Source organism: Amphiura filiformis, chromosome 15, assembly GCF_039555335.1.
Source record: "Amphiura filiformis chromosome 15, Afil_fr2py, whole genome shotgun sequence".
NCBI lineage: Eukaryota > Metazoa > Echinodermata > Ophiuroidea > Amphilepidida > Amphiuridae > Amphiura > Amphiura filiformis.
Window position 1 is genome coordinate 48,752,805 of NC_092642.1, and position 22,048 is coordinate 48,774,852.

Genomic DNA, 22,048 nt, shown 5'->3' on the forward strand with positions numbered 1-22,048 from the left:
AATAATTGTTGTCAATTATAAGTTGAACAAAGTATAAACAGTTAATGTAGAGACAGGCATTATGTTGAGCAAAATATTATAGAAGTACATGCAATTTGCCTAGTATTTTCTGTACTGGCCTTAGTTGTAATGATGAATATTCCCATGGTATATCAATCCACATTGTTACAAATTTACATCTACTTTGCATCGTTCCATATCATAGTTCATTATTAGCCATTCATAACCTCATTAATAATAGTGATGCGTGCGATCCAATCACATTTAGTTATTTGTGAAAACGCGAACCCATTATCAAGATCATTAATATTTCACAATTGACCACGTAATTGTTCGAAAGTAAATATTAGTAACCTCCGCAAGCGCTGAGCGTCGAACAAATTGCGCTCTGGCTGCCGTATCTTGATTGCATGCTACCATATTTGCACAGATTGTGATGCGCACTTTTGTTATTGGTCGTTCTGTTTTAGCCTGATCGATTTTTGGAAAGGGAAGTTGTTAAAATCATACATTTTGACAAACTGTTGAGCAAAATTTCGTGTGATTTTGTAAAGTGAAGAGATCAAAGTGACGGTTATGAATGAGGTTAATAACTTTGCATCGGTAATATGTCGGTCATTGTGCAAAATCTAAACATTTTGCTTTGGACCTCGGTTCCAAAGGCAAAATGTTTAGATTTTTCACAATGCCCTCCAAATAACCGATGCGCAGTTATTAACCTCTAATTATTTGTTGTTGTTTCAGACAAGGGAGACAACGTCTGCCACAGATGCGATGACCTTTGCGAAGAATGTAAAGATGTCCCTGACAACTGTCAATCATGCGTAGCAGGTGCTGTCCTCGATGGCAACGAGTGTAAACTGTCATGCCCAAGTAATTATTACCTCAAAGATAGTCAGTGCTTGTCATGCCATACCACTTGTGAGAGCTGCCATGGACCAGATGAAACTGACTGTATTTCGTGCGATATAGACCTAGTGCATAAAGGAAATCGCTGTGTGGATGACGAGCAGTGTGGAGATGGGTTTTATATAAGTACTGACATACACGGCGGAGAAGTGAGCAGGGAGTGTATAGCGTAAGTTAACACCAGCTTAACCCTAACGCTCCTGAATACTACAAAATACTACTTGATATATGCGCTGTTCGTGCATGCATCCCACGTGGTGTGATGACGCAATCGCCCTAAGTGATATATAGGCACGGTTTCACTGGCCAGACCCGTGGCAAAGTGTCGCCGACCGAGTGCTTGGCATGCGAGGGGTCTCGGGTTCGAATCCCACCCAGAGCAAACCACCTCTTTCCCTCTTTTCCCTCTTTATTCTTTCCTTCTTTCCCTTCCCGTCGCCAAAAAGCCCTAGGCGGTTAGGGTTAGGTTACCACTATTGAAACTCAGTATAGGCTTCCTTAACCCTAACGCTCCTGAATACTACAAAATACTACTTGATATATGCGCTGTTCGTGCATGCATCCCACGTGGTGTGATGACGCAATCGCCTAAGTGATATATAGGCACGGTTTCGCTGGCCAGCGAAGCCCAAGACCCGTGGCAAAGTGTCGCCGACGAGTGCTTGGCATGCGAGGGTCTCGGGTTCGAATCCCACCCAGAGCAAACAACTTCTTTCCTTCTTTTCTCTCTTTATTCTTTCCTTCTTTCCCTTCCCGTCGCCAAAAAGCCCCTAGGCGGTTAGGGTTAAGAATCATTCCAATGTGGCAATATTGTCTCAAGTTACAAACAGTAATGTAATATTCAAGGATAGTATTGATCTAGTGGTGTTTTTGCTCAATAAAGCGTTCATATACATAAGGTTTAAAAATCTTCCGGGGCATAAGTTGGTTCAAAAACAAATTGTCAGTATATGATCAGAACCATGGTTTAATGCTCTGCGTGCTAGCCATAGTCTTCAACATAAATAAATCTTTTTGTAAGATATTTTCTCAAAATATTGAGAGCTATCTTATGAACCACTAAATCAATACTAGGCTTGTTTGTACTCATTTCAATCCATTTTTCATGCTGATTATAAATTTGGTCATGAAAAGTTACAAATCCGAAATTTTTGAAAAATAATTTGGAACTTGTCATCTGCAGTCGACACCCACGTGGAGAGAGTTAACATTACAAAAAGTGGTTTACAAAACCTCAGAATTGCATAATATTTTGTTGACAATATGTAACATTTTGCTATAACATCACTAGCTGAAGTATGCCCTGGCTGCCTGGACCCATTAACCCTTTAAATACAAGTGTGGAATCCAAAGGCACACATTGAACATTGGAGGTATTTTGTATATTTTTTCCAGTCGCATGGAGGTGATGATTTATCAGGAACCATAAGCCTAATTTTCAGCATAAATAAGCTTGTAAAGCAGGCAGTTGGAGGGTATGGAGGACAAATAAATGGTTTTATTTACTTTCTTTGTGACCTGCTCCCACAAAACAAAAAAACATGGCAATTTTTTACTCTTTTGAGATGTTGATATAGCTGTGAAGATTAGAAACTATAAGTTAAAAATGACACCAGATATGGGTACACTACTTTTACACCACATATACTTTTGAAATTAAGGTACAATTTGTCAAAGATTCTTATATTAGGGTCAATGCAGTTTCCAACTGGAGCCCCTGAGGGGTAACCTGAAAATCCGAAACACCCCAGACCGATAGCGGATTGGATTTTAAAATGTTCAAAATTTATGGGACGGTTGGGTCTGGAAATATATTAATAGGTTGGCAGGATCTGGGTGAGTTCTCACAGTTTTAATGGGGGGGTTCTGGTCGGCCCTGTTTGGCCTTGGTTCAATATATGGTGGGATGTACAGGTTTACAGCTGCTGAAACTGAAATTGCATATTAGAAAAACACCAATTTCTTCAAGCATAAGAATCTCATCCAAGGAATGTACAGTATACGATGTAGAAGTGACGTAGTTAATCGGATTAATTACCATAGCAATGGATTAATACAATTCTGACTATATCGCCCTGCACACTACAACGTTCATGCGGTACCGATGCATTGAACCATAGATGTCAAAGAAATGCTAATCACTCGCAGCAGTCAGATTAGTATCATTGAAAAGGGCGGTATTGTATTCAATCTATGATTGCAGGCATACACAGGTACATTCAAAATATTTGTATTCATCCATTGCTATGGTAGTTCATCCGATTATGACGTCACTTCTACGACGTATAGGTGGGCAGAATCTTCTGAAATATAAATAATATCATGCTGGAAAAGTTTGATTTTACTGTATAGCTGTTTTGCCATTGTTCTCTGTTGTGGCAGTAAAAAAAAAAAACATTTTGACCAATTAAAAATTACAACAAGAAAGGTCTAACTTGTCTGGAATTTGCAAGATCAGAAAACAAACATTTTGTGGACAAGATGATAACGCATTCTATGTGACTCCTTCGCCAAGTTGGCGATTTGGTGTATCCTTGGTGTAAGATATTCATGAGTTAGACTAGTGTAAAGACTACATTGTGGAATTAAGCAACTTACGGAATAAAGATGTATAATCCTTCAATAGAAGATTTGTGCTAGGCTAATTCCATGTACGAAGGATAAACCGGCGATTTTACAGTCTCGTTAATTGAAAATAGTCTCTTGTTAAAAAAAAACATTCTGCCTGGATGTGCCAATATGTTGAGGGTTTTGTGGGAGCTGGTCAAGTTAGGTTATTCCTGTTGAAACCCATACACTCTCTGTGGAAAACATGACCTTAATCACCCACACAGGGGGTGTAGATTAAAGAAAAAAAATTCTGCTTTCTTCTGCTTTGTAAATTTTACAATTTTTCAAAATTTTTACTTTGTTCGCAAAAACTTTAATTTTACGATTTTACCCTGATATATGGTCCATATTTTATGGTAAAACATTCTTTATTATGTTGCATTTTGAAGCCGAATTTAATATTTATATCATTTTATTGATAATATTGTTCATTATTTTCATTTTTTTGTGGGGTTTTGATGTTTTTTATTTTCTTTTTATGAAAACTGCATTTTCTGCTGTTCATCCTAAATTCAGCTTTATTCGCGGAAAATCTGCAACACAGAAAACTTCGTAGATTTCAAATGGAGTCACCCTTTTCAGGTAACCCCTTTTGAAATTCACACTCCCTGTGTTGGAGATTTCAACTGTGCATGATTGTCAATATTAGTCATGAGGGTAATAGAATTGATAAAATAGGGTTTTGTATATTTTTGATGGTACTGGCTCAATCATTGACAGTTTTATGAATATCACTTTTGCATTATTTTTGGAACTTATTTTTTGGGGTTTTTTTTGTGATTGTTATTGTTAGTACTATTAAAATTAATGTTGTTATTATTCTATTATTATTATGTTATTATTACTATTAATCAAATTAAGTATTTCTTGGCCAAAGTGGAACATGCGCGTTGAGTCCATGTAGTGTACTAAGCGTGTACGCAGTGTAAGGCGCGTGTATACTTTCTTCTGTACCGTGCTATATTTGCGTGTGTTTATTAGCGGAGCCACTAGCGTTCACAGTGGCCAAGAAATACTTAATTTGATTATAATGTGTTATTAATGATATTATTATTTATGTTCTTATTATTAATGTTATTATTAACATAATTACCACATTTTTACATATTTCTTATTGCGTCATACAACTGGGTGTTAATGCCAGTATGTGTGGAGATATACACATGTGTGAATAAGACTTCTGCATTCATCTGAAATCTTCCTTATATATGAGTTCTTAGCTAACAAATTTTCATTCGTAATATAACAAATAAATCTCCAATTTATGTTTTAGATGTCATCCAACATGTAAAACATGTGATGGTTTCGCATTCGATGACTGCTTGAGTTGCATGGTGGATTCATATCTCAACTTTGGAGTGTGTGAACCTGATTGTAGGGACGGTAGGTCAAATTTATTTACTAATTGTTCCCAAAATTAATTGGTGAACACGATACTGGTGGTCAAAAACAAACTTTGTTTGCAATGTCACATCAAATGTAGACTACCTCATAGTCTCGCATTGTCTGGTTGACTGATGGCGCTATTACCACATTTACAATGCTATTCACAAGCATTCTGTTTTTTCTTAACCCTCTGAGCACTACCTGCCAATCTAACATTGCCTCTGATTGGTCAATTACATGATATCTTCACTTGAATCACCAATCAGAATGGAGTTTTGCAAATAATTCACCCCAATTTTTGTGTGTGGTGAAATTATTTTAACACTGTTGCTGATTGGTCCAATTGATAATGAAAACTTCTTTTTGGCCAATCGGCAGGTAGTTCTCATGGGGTTAACGGATTTATCCTATTGTGATGAAATTAGGTAAGAGTAAACATCATGTTTGACCAAACTTGAAAGTTATTTTAAGGTCATATGAGGTCAGATAACTTGTTAGATTTTTATGAAAATAAGTAAAGATTGATGAATTTTCATGACATTGGAAGCCATTATTTTGCAAGGTCATTTGAGGTCAACTAAATATTCTCGGATTTTCTTAAAATTTAGTGGAAATGTTAATGTTTGAATTGGGTCCACTGCGATGGCCAGGGCGTGAATGTCTGTAAATTTTTACTTCGTCATTTTAATAAGCACCCCTTATGAACTTAACCAAAATTTAGAAAGTTCAGAATATTTATGTTGCTAGAATTATTTTCATGATCTAATAATTTCAATTTCCTCTCATTAAAATGTAACTCCTATATAATCACATTCTTTATGTTCTAGTATAATTAAAATGTAACTTAGTTTACTTAGTTTATTCCTGGCTTATTCCTCACTTGAGTTTATTGCAAATTATGGTGCCCTGGCCTGTGCATGTTGTAGTATTTAATAAAAAATTGAGGCCTACCAGTAAAACAATATGTTTCCAATGTTGAGTTGTACTGCTCCAGCAGTTTTCATATGAGAAGAAAAAATGTATATAACAATGCCCCATAGGATAGTACATACACTTCCAGTGTGGTTTCCACAGTTCACCACAAAATCAAGACTGCAATAGATCAAAAATAATATAATATTTTGTGATCCAAAACAAATGTGAGATAATATTTGTTTAATGAGAGGCAATATTTGATTAAAGGTTGCCCAGTTTGTGATAAAAAATAGAAGTAAACATAGAAATCTGCTCTAATTAAATGTAAGTATAGGTACCATATTCATTCCAATAAGCGCCCAGGGTGCTTAACAAAGTCATTTTGGGTGGGCGCTTATTTTTTACCTGGTTTACCTAATTTTTTTGTGATGGGCGCTTATTAGAGATGTTCTAGTAGCTTTTCTGATGTTGAAAATGCATTGCAAGTTTACACAGGATGTGCAGTCCTCCAGCTATTTCACTGTATCAACGTCTATCTGTCACTTAAACATTAATGTTACCCTTTAGCAAATTGAAAATACCCTGGGTGGGCGCTTATTGGAATGAATACGATATATCCCTTAATCTCAGCCATTGGCATGTAAAGGTAAAGGTAACATTAAGGTTAGCAACTATTTTAAACTGTTCCGATTTGGTAGTTCACAGTATCTTGCGAATGGTAGTGAGCTTTGGTAAAAATTGCATAGCGAGCGTGCAGAATTCAAATATCACAGTCCTGTGGTTCTTGAGTTATGTTGTAGAGGGCTGAAACAACAACATATTTGTAAAATGTACGTAACTCAAACACAACAATAAATCAAACACATTTTCAAAGTGTATGATTTGTAGAATGAACTTTTGCAAAACATCATCAAAGTGTTATTTTTCAATAATGATTTAAATAATGAATATCAATTTTTTTTTTGCTGCTTCGACCAACAATACGTCGTGTACCCTTAAGTTAAGAGTTCCTTTATAATCAATAGAATTGTGTTGATTGTCCAACAGGTACCTACAGAGATGTGGATGATGACAAATGCCATGCCTGTCCAGATGGGTGTAAATTGTGTATAACTGAGTTGATATGTATTGCTTGTGAAGATGATAGGTAGGTTACAAATTAAATAGCATAGAGGTAATGAATGTTATGTTGTAGGGAGGGAGAGAGTGGTGTAGTGGTTATAGGGTATTTGCCTCTGATGCATGAGGTCTTGGATTCAGTTCCTGTCAGCTTGCCATGCCTGTCCAGATGGATGTAGATTGTGTATAACTGAGTTGATATGTATTGCTTGTGAAGATGATAGGTAGATTACAAATTAAATAGCATAGAGGTAATGAATGTTATGTTGTAGGGAGGGATTGTAGTGGTTATAGGGTACTTGCCTCTGATGCATGAGGTCTTGGGTTCAGTTCCTGGCAGCTTGCCATGCCTGTCCAGATGGATGTAGATTGTGTATAACTGAGTTGATATGTATTGCTTGTGAAGATGATAGGTAGATTACAAATTAAATAGCATAGAGGTAATGAATGTTATGTTGTAGGGAGGGAGAGAGTGGTGTAGTGGTTATAGGGTATTTGCCTCTGATGCATGAGGTCTTGGGTTCAGTTCCTGGCAGCTTGCCATGCCTGTCCAGATGGATGTAGATTGTGTAGGGGTGAGTTGATATGTATTGCTTGTGAAGATGATAGGTAGGTTACAAATTAAATAGCATAGAGGTAATGAATGTTATGTTGTAGGGAGGGAGCGAGTGGTGTAGTGGTTATAGGGTACTTGCCTCTGATGCATGAGGTCTTGGGTTCAGTTCCTGGCAGCTTGCCATGCCTGTCCAGATGGATGTAGATTGTGTATAACTGAGTTGATATGTATTGCTTGTGAAGATGATAGGTAGGTTACCTATCACTGATCGAGTGCTGGATAAACATATCTCGTGCGTGTTTACCATTGAATCAGTGATGTACGGTATAAACTGTATGCATATTGCTATTCGTTTTACGTCTTGTTTGTACATCACATCAGCTGCGTGTATCTCTGTTAATAATCATGATAAAAGTTCGATCTGCGAGATTGTACACACATCAAGGCTGTCCATCTTGACGTATAATCTGTGTGCATATCCCTATTCGTCTTACGTCTTGTTTGTACATCACCTCAGCTGCGTGTATCTCTGCTAATAATCATGATAAAAGTACGATCGGCGAGATTATACACACATTGTAAGCACTGTCCATCTTGACGTATAATCTGTGTGCATATCACTATTCGTCTTGTTATTTCGTCCTAGCTGTGTAAAACTATGCCAATGTTCATGACAATACGTTCAGCGAGCTGATACATACATTGTAGGCGCTGGAATGAAATAGCAATTTTCTTTGTTTTACCTCATTTGTTTGCCTCGAAATTGGACAATGTGATCAGTAGTTATCAGTGAAAGCTTACATTTAAATAGGAATCTATTCTTTATGCAAATCACACATTATTACTTTAAGGTGGTACTACACCCCTGTAGTAAATTTGGGACTATTTTTGCATTTTTCTAAAAAAATTAATAACAAACTGGTAACAAAAGTTATGTATATATTATTGGGGCAAGGAATCCAGTTACTACACTGAAATTTCAGTGACTCAAGACAAGCGATTCAGTATATGATAGGAAATGAGGTACACCCTAGCGGTACCTTATTTCTTATCATAAATAACAAACCGCTTGTCTTGGGTCACTGAAATTCCAGTGTAGTAATTGGATTCCTTGCCCTGTAATATACATAACATTTGTTACCAGTGTGTAGTTCATTTTTGAGAAAAATACAAAATTAGTCACAACATTTATCAGGGGGTGTAGTACCTTAAAGCAATATTGTAATTAAAGTTGTGTTTGTTTCTTTTGTAGCATCTGCATCTCCTTAAAGGAGTATTTCGTGATCCTAGCATCCTCTTTTATGACATTTTTCAGTACATATCCACGAAAAAGCATATTCCCAAAATTTCAGTTGATTCCGATTTTGCGTTATGCGAGTTATGCATGATTATGTGTATTACACTGCTCCATAGACATGCGTTGTAATTTCGTTCTGGTGCACCAGAACGAAATTCAAATTTCACGATATCTTTGCAAAACGAATTAATCTGCAAGAAATATTTTGTACATAAACATTATGTAGCCAGAGGTTTCCAGTGATATAAAAATCTCAACTTTTTTTGAGAAAAGTGGGGGATGAGGCTGTGGATCACAAAATGCCCCTTTAAGCTTGGATTACCTTTCTCTGTAATCATCCCTATATTTAATCCTATTATAATGTATTTTAATGTATTATTTATTACAGAGTACTGAATGACGGAAGTTGCGATGAAGGATGTTCGTCTGGGTCCTATGATTCAGAAGGGGAGTGCTTCCAATGCCATAGTTTATGTGAGGAATGTAATGATGGTGGACTAACAGATTGCACTGAATGCAAACAAGATGAGGGTATGTTGCTGAAAAATAGACATCATTATGTTTTGTTACCTGGAGAGATTTGATCATGTCTCACCTCCTTTTTCAACCAAATCGAGGGTAATAACTCGTGTAGTGAAGGATCAACATTTAACCACAAATTGCCTCAGGCAAAACTCACTTCCTGGGAACCAAATACCACACAAGGTCATTTCTATGTAACTAATTGACCCATTTGTGTTATATACTGCCTCTAGCTATAATGACATCCTTGTGATCTGGTCAACTCATTGATAGATACGAACCTCAGAAGGGAATTCAATTTTTGATCAATTCTCTCCAGGAAGAGAAACGTAATGTACCATAGTCATTCCATTAACAGCCCATGCTCCTATAAACGCCCACCCAGCGACTTTACAACAAGCAAATGTGATATTATTAACTGCCCATCCAAAACTTGTCAAAATATTTCCATTAAGCTTACCTATCGAGTGACTATACATGCATGCATAGATTATGATGCTATTTCATAGATATTAAAAATACTTACCAATAACCACCTGCAAATTCTGACTTTAAAATCGTATTTTTGATATGTGACCAGCTCTGACGAAACCAGGAACAAGTTGCATTTTTGACATTTCATGATTTGAATAAAATTGTAAGACAATAAGCTTTATAATGATACCAAAATTATATAAATACCATTAACACTTTTCAAGATATGGATAATTTTGTAATTGATGCCTTGATATTTTTGCCAAATTGCTATTCTGAGTAATGGGCCAATTAGTTTCCTGCCTTACACAGGATTGAATAGGGATCAGGATTGAATAGGGATCATAGTTAAACTGTTATTTATTGATTAAATAAACCTCTTTTTAAGTACTTTCCGCTTAGTCCCACATTTAAATACCATGAAATTAAGAATTCTAAAATTGCATTTTTTTATGGGAATGTCATCTTTAAAGGCCTCAAAAATATGTCTGGCGCCTTGTTTCGGGTTTTGTTGACGCTGGTCACATATTTTATTTGCCGACAATCACCATTGGTAAACAAACCTGGACACATTTAGACACCAATGTTTTGAGGGCGCACCAACTATGAGTAACTAAATACTATCAGATGGTGATGGATGACTATTTAACAATGTAAAAAATAAGCGCCCACCCAAAATGACTTTGTAAGGGCCCTGGGCGGTTTATGGAACGAATATGGTATAGGCCTATGTCTTAAGAAACTTTTGGGACAACTTAAGGGCTGGGGTATGAACGTTTGGACAGTATTTATTTTGGGACATTGGAGCACATCAGACATATCGAATTGCATTCTGAATCTGAAGAATGTCATTCTGATATCAAATAATTTTGATTTTTGAAATTACGCAATTTAATACACATTTTATGGCAAATCATTAAAATTGATATTTTTGATATTTAACAGTACTTGAAGTAAACTTTATAAATCTGATGATTTATACTTAAAGTGTATGTAGGTGGGATGAAAAGCCGACGATCAATTGAAAATTTTGACCTTTCAGATTGAAGATATGGATTTTTTCCCAAAACACCAAAAAAATTAGGTCTTTTTGGGAAAAAAATCCATATCTTCAATATGAAAGGTCAAAATTTTCAATTGACCGTCGGCTTTTCCTCCCTACTACATACACTTTAAGAATATATCATTAGATTTATATAATTTACTTCGAGGACTGTTATATATCAAAAATTTGAAAAATATCAAATTTTTATAATTTGTCATAAAATTTGTATTATATTGTGATTTAAAAAATGAAAATTATTTGATATCAGAAAGACATGCTTCAGATTCAGAATGCAATTCGATAGGTCTGAGGTGCTCTCATGTCCCACAAAAAATACTGTCGAAACGCAACAAACGCTCATTTTGGAACCCTTAAGCGCCCTGGGTGGTTTATGGAACAAATATGGTATAGGCCTATGTCTTAAGAAACTTTTGGGACAAGTTAATAAGCTCCTCTTTTCTGTGTACCGATGAATGGGTCCAAATTGTGAAGCTTGCAATCAATACACAGATAGTTGGTTGAATGCGCTCATCCAGGAGAAAAGATACTGAGCGAGGTCAACTCATTAACAGGTTAACACACATACATAAAAGCAAATACTGTCATTCGAGCTGAAGTCTTGTTTACCGATTTTCTGGTCCAGCACAGCATTTCAGGCAATATGTTATAGATCACACAGGGCTGCTGTTCAAAATTGTAGGCCTACATGTAGCAAGCGGGTAGGATTTCTAAAAATGTGCTATTTTATAGTGAAATAATGTTTCCAATTTTGTTCATTTCGCTCCTATAAATCCTTAAATGAAATGCCAGGAGCTTCAAGAGGCGCTGCCCCCTGTGAACCCCGTCAGGAGCAGTTTTAAAAGTGGGTCCCGGACTTTGGCAGTGACCCACAAAAACGCTCCACTCCTGAACTTGGAGTATGGTTTCTGAATTTCAATGTTGGCATGCCTGCATACGGCCTGACTATTTACTTGGCTCTATGACTCGGTATTACACAATTATTGTAAAAACATTGTGTTTTATTCATTTGTAGGTAAACGATATCTGCTAGAGGGCGCATGCTTGCCATTCTGTCCGGAAGGGTACTTCATGGATGATGATAGCTACACGTGCATGGAATGCGATGAAACATGTCGAAGATGCAACGCTAAGGAATGTATTGAATGCATTGATCAAAATGTTACGCCAGACCCATTGAATTGGGTTTGTGGGGAAGATGAACATGGAGTGCCATGTGGCAATACGTGTGAGACCTGTATGAGCGGTGAGTCACTTAGGGGTTCATTCATATATGTATTGGAATGCATTGATGACAATGTGATGCCAGACCAAGGGGGTTGGGTTTGTGGTGAAGATGACATGAACATAAGTTTGTTGAAGTAATTTGAGCTGGTCACACAACAGGGAATTTTTGTCCATCATCACAAAATTGTTATATTGGCTTAATGTGCTGGAAAAGGTTGGTAAGGAGGGGTTTTTTCTTGATCACATTTTTAGGTCGTCCAAAGAAAAGGCCTTATGGCATCATGACTTGTATGTCAGTGTGTGTCTGTCAACTATTTTAGACTTTTAGTTCAAAGTTGGTGTCATATGAACAGTTCAAATCCCATTGCAACCAAACTTAGTTAATAGCTGCACTAGGAGAACTTTTATGTATTGGTGGTGTTTAAGGTCACATATTGGGTCACAGGTCATTTGAGATCAACCATTTTGTAAGACTTTTGATTAAAATGTTAGTCTCGTATTAACAGTTAGTTATTGCCGCCATTGTTATGTTTCAGAATCTTGCTCTCTATACCTTATACACAATAATTTCAATGATCCAATTTCAGGGAAACTTGGGTCCACATCTCCAGAAAGAGAATGCTTCTTTCTCATGACCAATTAGAAAGTGTTAGGTGGGATGGGTGTAGGATATTCCCATATTTAGAGGGGGGTCAAATTTTGTTTTCCAAATTATTGTTTTCAAAAACAATAAACATAAAAAAAATTCCAAGAAACATTTTCTGGCAATTGAATACATGAATCCAAAACCCACCCAAGTCCATGGGAAGTGATTTTGAGGAAAAAAAACGTGTATCATTTTAATTCATTCAGTTAGATTTACCTGGTCAATATGGTAAGTTGTACGTGCAAATGGGTGGGTTAAACTGTATTAGGTATGACGATTAGCATTTCAGGGACTTCGTGGGGTTCATTTTAAATTCTGGACTTGGGTGGTTTTTTGAATCATATACAAAGACAATAATGTTGGAATGATATTACCACTAGTAAGATAATACAAAATAAAGCACACAGTTATGTATAATGTTGATAAGCATTCTGCCATGTAATATAAACCACACACTTTCCTTGATTAAACCCATTTTTTTTTCAAAAGTCACTCTCCAGCAATGAAGATGTTACAAGTGGACTTTTATACATACTGGATTTCAATCAATGTGTTACAAGACTCAAATCATGGACTTGGGTTGATTCTTTCATACATGCTATTTTTCACATGCTCAATAGACACAGAGGATGAATTTGAGTTGTTCTTTCAAACATATGACAGGCCTATGTATAGCAACACTTTCCCATGCTTAACTCAATTTGGCCAAAGTATGGACTTGGGTGGCTTTTGTATTCATATATTCAATTGTTTTATTCCGAACCAGAGTAAAATATTCTGAAAACAACCAATATATTTGTGCATTTCTTTTTTGGTTTGTTTATAACCTTTATAACTGTTTATTACAGATGCCCCCGACCAGTGCTTCTCTTGTAAAAGCAACTACTACATGTTCAACTATGACTGTAAAGATACATGTCCACCTGGTTACTTTGGAGACGACACCCGCCAGTCCTGTCGTCTCTGTCACCCAATGTGCAAAGAGTGCACAGGACTTCATGTGCACGAATGTACTTCATGCGATCCTGAGTATGTCCTTGCACCTGTCGGACATAAGGAAAATAACAAAAAGACCTGTGAGACGCATTGTCCTGATGGTACTTATGAAGAAAACAGCATAGTGGTTGATGGCAGACAGTGTCTCCCTTGTCATGACAGTTGCTCTACCTGTGACGGGGCACTTGAAGTTCACTGTGTTTCTTGCAGTACAGGTATATTCTTGGAAGGTAAGTATTCAAGTTAAGGTTAGCGACTATTTTAAACTGTTGCGATTTGGTAGTTCACAGCATCTTGCGAATGGTAGTGAGCTTTGGTAAAAATTGCATTGATCATTTCATAGTGAGTGTGTAGAAGAATTCAAGTATCACAGATATACTTTTGTAGGTCCTGTGGTGGGTCTTGAGTTATGTTATGTTGTAAAGAGGGCTGAAACAACAACACTTTTGTAAAACATACATAACACATTAATAAGAAATAAATCAAGCAAGTTTTCAAAGTGTATGATTTGTAGAATGAACTTTTGCAAAACATCAAAGTGTTATTTTTCAATAATATATTGATTTAGATAATGAAAATTGATTTTTTTTTTGGTTGCTACGACCAACAATACCTCGTCTAACCTTAACTTAAATATCTGTGTTTCAGTTTACATATCCCTCTACCCCCTCCCCCCCCTTAAAATTCAACTTAAAGCCATATTATAACATTTTCAAACAAAATAGATTAGCATTTGTTTGCCATAAAATGTTAGCTTTTACTGTCAGATATATCCCCTTTTATTTTTTTGTTGTACAACTACGGCAAAGCAAAGAAAATTGGAATTTACTACCAGCGTACATGTCGCCAATACGTACCACTCCTTCGGTCATGTTGTGGTACGACCCTTTGTTGTGTATATCACCGTCCTGCACGCCATGTACGTACTGTGTGTTATGAACATCGTGTATGCGTTCGACTAATAATTCCATCGTAATAATAAAGCGCCGGTTCCGGCGTTTTATTCAAAATCTCGGATTTTGACAAAACTACAGCACCTAGAGTCTTGATTTTTGCAGGGTATGTTGGTTTAATAAAGTACAATTTTAAAAATTCAGTGAGGGCGTCTTCCTCAACAAATGTTATAATATGGCTTTAAGCTGTAAAATACAGTCAGGTCTCAGAAAATGCAATGCTTTGTCACATTCCTCCCGCCCAATTATATTTTTTGACAATTCAACCATCATATTGTTCTTAAATTAGAGGTTGCCTGAGTCATTTTTTGTTATTTTAAGAACAAAGAACATAATGTGGTTCAAACATGCATCAGTTACGTAATCACCCGAATTATTTCGGATTATTCCCTTTCATTTGTATCATTATCATTTGTTCTTGTTCAAGGATTGGTGAATAAATATATATGTGACTGGACACTACGAATCAGCCGTAAAGTTGGCCCCGGTCAATTTTGTTTTATTTCGTGTTTAGAAAATATATATCATAAGCTTTAAAATAGTATGTGCAGAGAAATATACAAAAGTAATAATGTTCAGTGGTGCATCCATGTGATGTCAAATATTTGGTGCACTGTTCCATATATTGCCAGCCTCTATTGTTAATATTGTTAATATTACTTTATGAATTTGATTTCAGTCAACTGGTCAACGTCTAAAGATATGCCTGAAAGGCGATGCGTAGAAAACTGTGAAGATGGTACATTTGGAGCACCTGATGACGGTGAATGCTTGCCTTGTCATCCATCATGTCAAACATGCATCAGTGATCCTAATCATTGCACGGCATGTTCTCAGGGCTATGTCGAAGATGAGAATGACCACACTAAATGTGTGAATGCACAAGGGTGTCGTGATGACCAGTTTACGAATGGTAAGTTGTAAGATGTAATTTGTAGGCGTAACGGCAGCCTATCTTTTGACACCTTTACAAGGAAAGTAGGTAATGGGGATACGCACCCTGCACAACAACAAATAAACACAATGTGGAATAATTGCTCGCTACGAGAGGAAACTGAACATATTAAATAAGAAAGAATGAACAGTTTACCAACCCAAAGTGTTACAATTAAACAGGACAACAAATAAACTCAAATACTGACCGGCACACAACCCAACTTGAAAAAAAAAAAAAAGTAAGGGGTTGTGCCGGCATGGGAATCGAACCCACAACCTTCCGATCTCTAGACGGACGTTGGACGCCTTATCCATTAGGCTACCAGCTCCCACTGGTAAACGGTGCTTAAAACTGGGTCTAATGTAAGCAGTCAAGGTATACAATACACACAAACAAATATTACAAAGGTACAGAAGTGAAGAACATCATTACTGACGCTTTACAAGGGTTACTGCCCGGGGGCGGGTACTCAGTACAAATGACCATACGGGACGTGCATAAACATGGGTAGCATTTTCAGCCTTCTGGTATATCAATGACCCCTTTTTCAAAGCCTATTTTGGTATATGAATGGGTCCTTTTTTCAAAATTTTCTCAATTTTTTCGGAAAACAGCCCAATTTTTCCTTAATCTAGCCAAAATTTTCAAAATTTTCCCAAAATTTGGGAAAATTTGTAAAAACTAAGACAATTTTTGGTAAATTCGGCCGAAAATTTTGACTTTTGGTATATCAATGGGTCCAAATTTCTTGAAAAATTGGTATAATTATGGGTCTACTTCCAAAATCTCAGCGCACGTCCCTACCAAAACCAAACTTGAGTACCGGGGTTACTGGTTAGTAGGTTAAGGTTGGTTGTTAGTTAACTTGAGGTTGATCAACTACCAATAACTGTATTGTAGATTACCCCTGTCAAAAAATAGAGAGGTTGCAATGTTCCTTATGCCTCACGACTTACGGCCGTTACTTGGCGTACATGTCTAGAAAAACTCAAATTGTACAACCTTTCCATTTTTCAGCTGTCAAACACCATGATTGTCACTGAATGCGGCAGTCTTTTTGAAGATGTGAACAGGCTGTGCATACAAGAGGCTGCACAGTTCACTGCACAGCCTGTTCAATACTTGCTACATGATTTAAATATTTAAAAAAGATTTTAAAATTTTAAATATCTCTTGGCATACATGTAGTAACTTTCCAACTTTGTTTAATAGTTAAAGAGTGAGGGTTTTTGTTAGTGTTTGCTGCTATGATTCGGACTAGTTATCAGATCAATTTATTGCACACTTTGCATAAACATGGAAGTTGGGTTGTGATTGGCTGATTGAATCACATCATGAGAATAACCAAGCTGTGTAGCTGTAGATGTGTTTTTTAGATTGGCTTTAGGGTAAAGGTTTGGTGTAGCATTGCAGGTAATTGCAGTCGTAAATGATAGCAAGCCTTTGGTGAATAGAACGAGTGAATCACTGATGAAGACTGGCAGTATGTGCAATGATAAAACACAATGATGTGGCTCATTCAATCATTTTGCAATTACAAAATATATGTGATGTGATCAAGGAAATGTACAGATGCCAATATTGTGTACTAACAGAGCGCTTTTAAATTTAAATGCAGGCAATAATTGTGAGAATTGCCACTACACCTGCGAGACTTGTAATGGCCCAGAGATCAACAACTGTCTCTCCTGTGACTATTACCGATTCCTGACAACACCAGATGAAAACGAACCAGCGGAGAAGCAATGTGAGGAAGTATGTCCTGCTGGAACCTATCCAGATTTTGATCTCAACATCTGCCTTAATTGTCATGAAAGCTGCGATGGATGCGTCATGGGAGGCCCTTCAGACTGCTTAGACTGTAAAGAAGGTAAAATCACATGTTTATGTTTATTTACACCGTAACCACCCGGGTATAAGCCCACCTTCGGCTATAAGCCCACCCCCTATTTTTCAAAACATTCTGGGAACAAGGGTGCACTCAGGTATAAGCCCAGTACTAAATTTTGGCCAAGTTCTTAAATCAAAACAATGCTTTGCTCTTATATTTGAGAACAAATATAAAATATATCACTTGATAATTAACATTCCACACTTAAAATTGTAAGAAATTGACATAGAAGATAGAAATTACTGGTACATTGGGCATATACAAATGGGGGTGATTGTTCTTATTTTTAAATTCAAGCACTAGCCCTTCCCCGGTTATAAGCCTACCCCCATTTTTGAAGTGAAATCTGCCATCTAGGGTGGTGGGCTTATACCTGAGTGGTTACGGTAATAAAGAATTATAAATTTTGGATTTATGTAGCGCATTTTTCCAAAGGATTCAAAGCGGTGTAATTTCGCTGCCACTGTTGAATCATCACAGTCAGATCGCATCTACTAGGCTGGTTGCAGCCGAACCAGGTGCAAACCTATATACTAATTTGTTTCAATCAAAGTTGATTCTCGATATTTTTTTATAATCTGCACAGTAGAAGAGTTGCAAGAATTACTTTGCAAGAAATTGCACTGTGCATCAAAATAAATTCTAATTTTGTTATTTTTGGTGCCTGTTCCTTAGGACTGCTACCCTAAACTTTATATTTCAGATTTAGATAATGTACATTTTCCTCATTTCATTGTATTGAGCAGCCAACATATGAATATTGATTTAGCTCTCATGACAGGAGAGCATGTCATGTAACAGTTGGGTACCCACCTTTGCTGGTATATGCGGTCCCAGGTTCAAATCCTGGCGGTGTTAACTTAGGGGAAAAAAAGTCTGAAAACAATGATTATATATGCTATTATTGTAGAAAAATGAATGAAGCTGGCACTACATTTTGTGTGTGGTGTTAGAAGATACAGTATGGGTGATCTGAAAAGCTATTCAGCATCACATCATCATATTGACCTACTTGTGACAAGTTGGTAGTTTTGAGACATCCTGACTGTTGAGTTCTTTGTTTGCTGCGCACCTGTACAAGCCAGTAGTATGTCCGTCATGAATGGCCAATTGTGCACCCATTCACAAAGGACACACAGACATACTATTGGCTTGAACAGGTGCGTGTGAAACAAAGAACACCAACGCATTAGCCAGTATGTCTCAAAACTAACAATTTGTGACTTTATGCTCATTTCATGGTAGCAGGTCACCTATAATTTTAATAATATTTGTCATTTTTAATCTATTTGACTGCCAGTCAGGCTTGTCAGAGTGTTTGGTACCCAACATCAAATTGTGATTGTCCGGCACTACTGGACAAGCGACTCTGCAGGGCCTGGTACAAAGTCATGTTCTTCAAGAGTTACAATTCTCCAACACAGGCCAGGCATCATATGAATCTTAGGGCTCATACTGAAATTCCTTTACACAGGAAGGTGTGCGCCATCCTGCAGCTTTCCTGTGCTAGCCGCCTTTTGTTAAAATCCTGGGCAGGGTGTATCACTGATGCATATAATCCATCCGCTTTTATGGCCGAGCTTTCCTGAGGCGCCATGCGAGGGAATCCTGCCTTCTTTCTGTGTGAAAATGTGGTAGGGTATTTCAATATGAGCCCTTATTATGAATGGAACTTCTCTTTTCACCCTTCTATTGACTAGGTCTGTACTCATACCCATACGAGGGACAAGCATGCGTAGAGTCCTGCCCAGAAGGGTTCTATGAGTTGGAAGAGAGTGGCTACAAGACTTGTCAGCAGTGCTCCATTGAATGCAAGGATTGTGACCAGTCATACTGGCAGTGTATCAGCTGCAATGATAACACATATCTTTTCCAAGACCGTTGTGTTAATGCGTGTCCATAGTAAGTGGTGATTAACATATTTATGTAAATTTAATTCATACATGTGTTTGTTACAGATAGGATGTGGTTGAGAAATAATTACTTAACCCTAACCCAACTGCGTCTCACTAAAGCTCACTATTAAAACCACTCTGCGTGCATGCATTCCACATGACTTGATGACGCAATCAGCCTAAGTCATATATACCCAGGGAATTGCTGCCCGGTCAAAATTTCTTCTTTTTTTTTTTTTGCAATTTCTGCAAAATATGACGTGACGCTTAGTACTTTGCATAGAGAATTTTAGAGAAATAGAGACAGTATGGGCTTTACAAATGTATGCATCTTCAGGCGTGTATTTATCGAAAATACTAACGAAAATGTGATTCAAATCAATGCAGGAAATGCGACTGAACACAATTTCCATCCCACATTTCCCTGTTAAAGTTACAGCGTATGTTTACGCTACCGAAATTTGTGAGTAATTGATGATTTTATGTCTTTTATACCGTAGTTTAACCGAAATAAAATACATTATTTTGAATATTATAAACCAAAATATGACATTTTCTTATAGTCAAATTTCATTTAAAAAACCAAAAAAAAGCGACCGTGTTGTTTCAGATTTTTGGGTCGGTCGATGAGGGCAAGTCAACTTTTTTTTTTTAAGCCTAATGTGACATCTTTTGATTTAAGCGAATATGGGTGTCCATCTTTACTGCATCAGATGTATCTCAAGTAGGCTGTGGTATTTTTTTAGAAATTTCTCGAGCTCTGAATGTTCATTAAAATTAGTGACCTTATTCACATAAATATATTTTGAATCTTTATTTACACACCACATTAAACTGTTCTGTTGTTTTTCAGTGGGTTCACTGAAGATGATCACTCCAATCATTGTGTTAATGATGACGATGAACGATTCCCTTGCCCCCTTAATTGCCAAGAATGTGATGACTGGGGAGACTGCCATAGTAAGTATTAGATTCAGAACTGCATTCCCAAATCCTTCCAAATGTCACTGTTTTAAGTGAACACATATTGCAATGTGTAAAAAATGGTCCTAAGCTGGAAGACAAATTGGGTACACATTTTTTAAATACACTTTTGGGGTTAGAGTCCACATTTAAGATAATATCAAATCAAGTGGTGTCATGTTGGGTCAACTGGTGTCATGCTGGGGCAAGGGGTGTCATGGTGGGTGTAAGTGGTGTCAGGGTGGGTCAAGGGGTGTCAGTGGTTCATGTTGGGTCAAGTGATATCAGGGTGGGGCAGTGGTGTCAGGGTGGGTCAGGTGGTGTCATACCGTAAAACCTCGTCTACAAGCATATAGAGCGCTTTTGATGAAAGTTACATTAATCCAGGTGCCATTATGGATTTTGAGCAAATAAATTACAGATCCAAGCATATACAAACTTGTATTATTGTAAAACCAATCTATTGTATTGGCATATTCACGCTTGTTTCATATTAATTGAACTTTCATCAAAAACGCTATATATGCTTGTAGATGAGGTTTTACGGTATTGGATTAAGTGGTGTCAGGGTGGGTGAGGGTGTAAGTGTAGGTCAAGGGTGTCATGGTTGATTAAGTGGTGTCAGGGTGGGTCAAATGGTGCCTGGGTGGGTCAAGTGATATCATGTTTGGTCAAGTGGTGTCTGGGATGGGATAGAGTGGGTTAAATTGTAAAGAAAAATTGGGTTTCAAATTTTGTTGGTTCAAATATTTGTACAAACCATGAAAGCCCCAGGATCCAACATTGTGGTTTGAGAATGACTTTCATTTACTTCTTTTACCCAAAGTAATAACAAAAGCAGGTGAGACTTGTGGTTCAAGAACCGCCTTGCAATACTTTTTCAGAGCAGAACCTTTTAACTATATATTTCAGACAGTCGCCATTCATCCACCCCATCTGTATGACCTTATTATAGGGTTATTAAATTAAAAGGGCATTTCGTGATCCACAGCATTATCCCCCACTTTTTTCAACAAAAAGTTGAGCTTTTTATACCACTGGAAACCTCTGGCTACATAATACTTATGTACCAAAAATTTCTTGCAGATAAATTCGTTTAGCAAAAATATCGTCAAATATGAATTTTGTTCTGGTATACCAGAACGAAATTACAACAGTGGCCTATGGAGCAGCGTAATACACATAATCATGCATAACTCGCAAACGCAAAAATCGTAATCAACTGAAATTTTGGGAATAAGCTTTTTTCGTGGACATCTACTAGAAAATGTCATAAAAAGAGGATGCTAGGATCGCAAAATCCTCCTTTAATGTGCCTAATAAAATTGATCTTCACTTCTTTCCCCCAATGAAGCAGATTTTAAGTGTTTTGTATATCATATTTTGCAGCATGTGATGATGGGTATAATCCGTATTACGGCGAATGTATTGAACAAGAAGATATACCTTGTGAAGACGGGCAATACCCAACAATTGATGAAAAGGATGAGACTGTGTGTGAACTTTGTCATACAGACTGTGCAACCTGCCAGGGACCTGGTAATAATGAGTGCCTTAGTTGCCCATCTCAGCATAAGTTGAGTCATGGCACTTGTGTGTCCGACTGCCCAGAAGGCATGTATCACTATATTGATACTGACAAGTGCTTAGGTAAGTGATATAGAAAGTATGTGTATAGTATGTAGGGGT

General features: G+C 37.1%; 2 protein-coding genes across 2 annotated transcripts in view; both read left to right on the forward strand.

The window, feature by feature from the left end:
- Positions 1 to 1,213, forward strand: part of LOC140171766 (F-box/LRR-repeat protein 4-like) — a 238,554-nt gene extending 237,341 nt beyond the window's left edge. Inside the window, exon 4 of the mRNA XM_072195086.1 lies at positions 1,094 to 1,213. The gene's annotated coding sequence lies outside the window, so the exon portion shown is untranslated. The remainder of the gene's footprint in view (positions 1 to 1,093) is intronic.
- The window catches only part of LOC140171762 (proprotein convertase subtilisin/kexin type 6-like), a 73,021-nt gene extending 50,977 nt beyond the window's left edge, over positions 1 to 22,044 (forward strand). Inside the window, exons 14-24 of the mRNA XM_072195082.1 lie at positions 745 to 1,078; positions 4,793 to 4,902; positions 6,868 to 6,967; positions 9,181 to 9,323; positions 11,867 to 12,097; positions 13,573 to 13,950; positions 15,353 to 15,586; positions 17,229 to 17,480; positions 19,202 to 19,403; positions 20,250 to 20,356; positions 21,749 to 22,044. Coding sequence (XP_072051183.1) covers positions 745 to 1,078; positions 4,793 to 4,902; positions 6,868 to 6,967; positions 9,181 to 9,323; positions 11,867 to 12,097; positions 13,573 to 13,950; positions 15,353 to 15,586; positions 17,229 to 17,480; positions 19,202 to 19,403; positions 20,250 to 20,356; positions 21,749 to 22,017 — 2,360 coding nt within the window. The 3' untranslated portion in view covers positions 22,018 to 22,044. The remainder of the gene's footprint in view (positions 1 to 744; positions 1,079 to 4,792; positions 4,903 to 6,867; positions 6,968 to 9,180; positions 9,324 to 11,866; positions 12,098 to 13,572; positions 13,951 to 15,352; positions 15,587 to 17,228; positions 17,481 to 19,201; positions 19,404 to 20,249; positions 20,357 to 21,748) is intronic.
- The last annotated feature ends 4 nt before the right edge of the window (positions 22,045 to 22,048 follow it).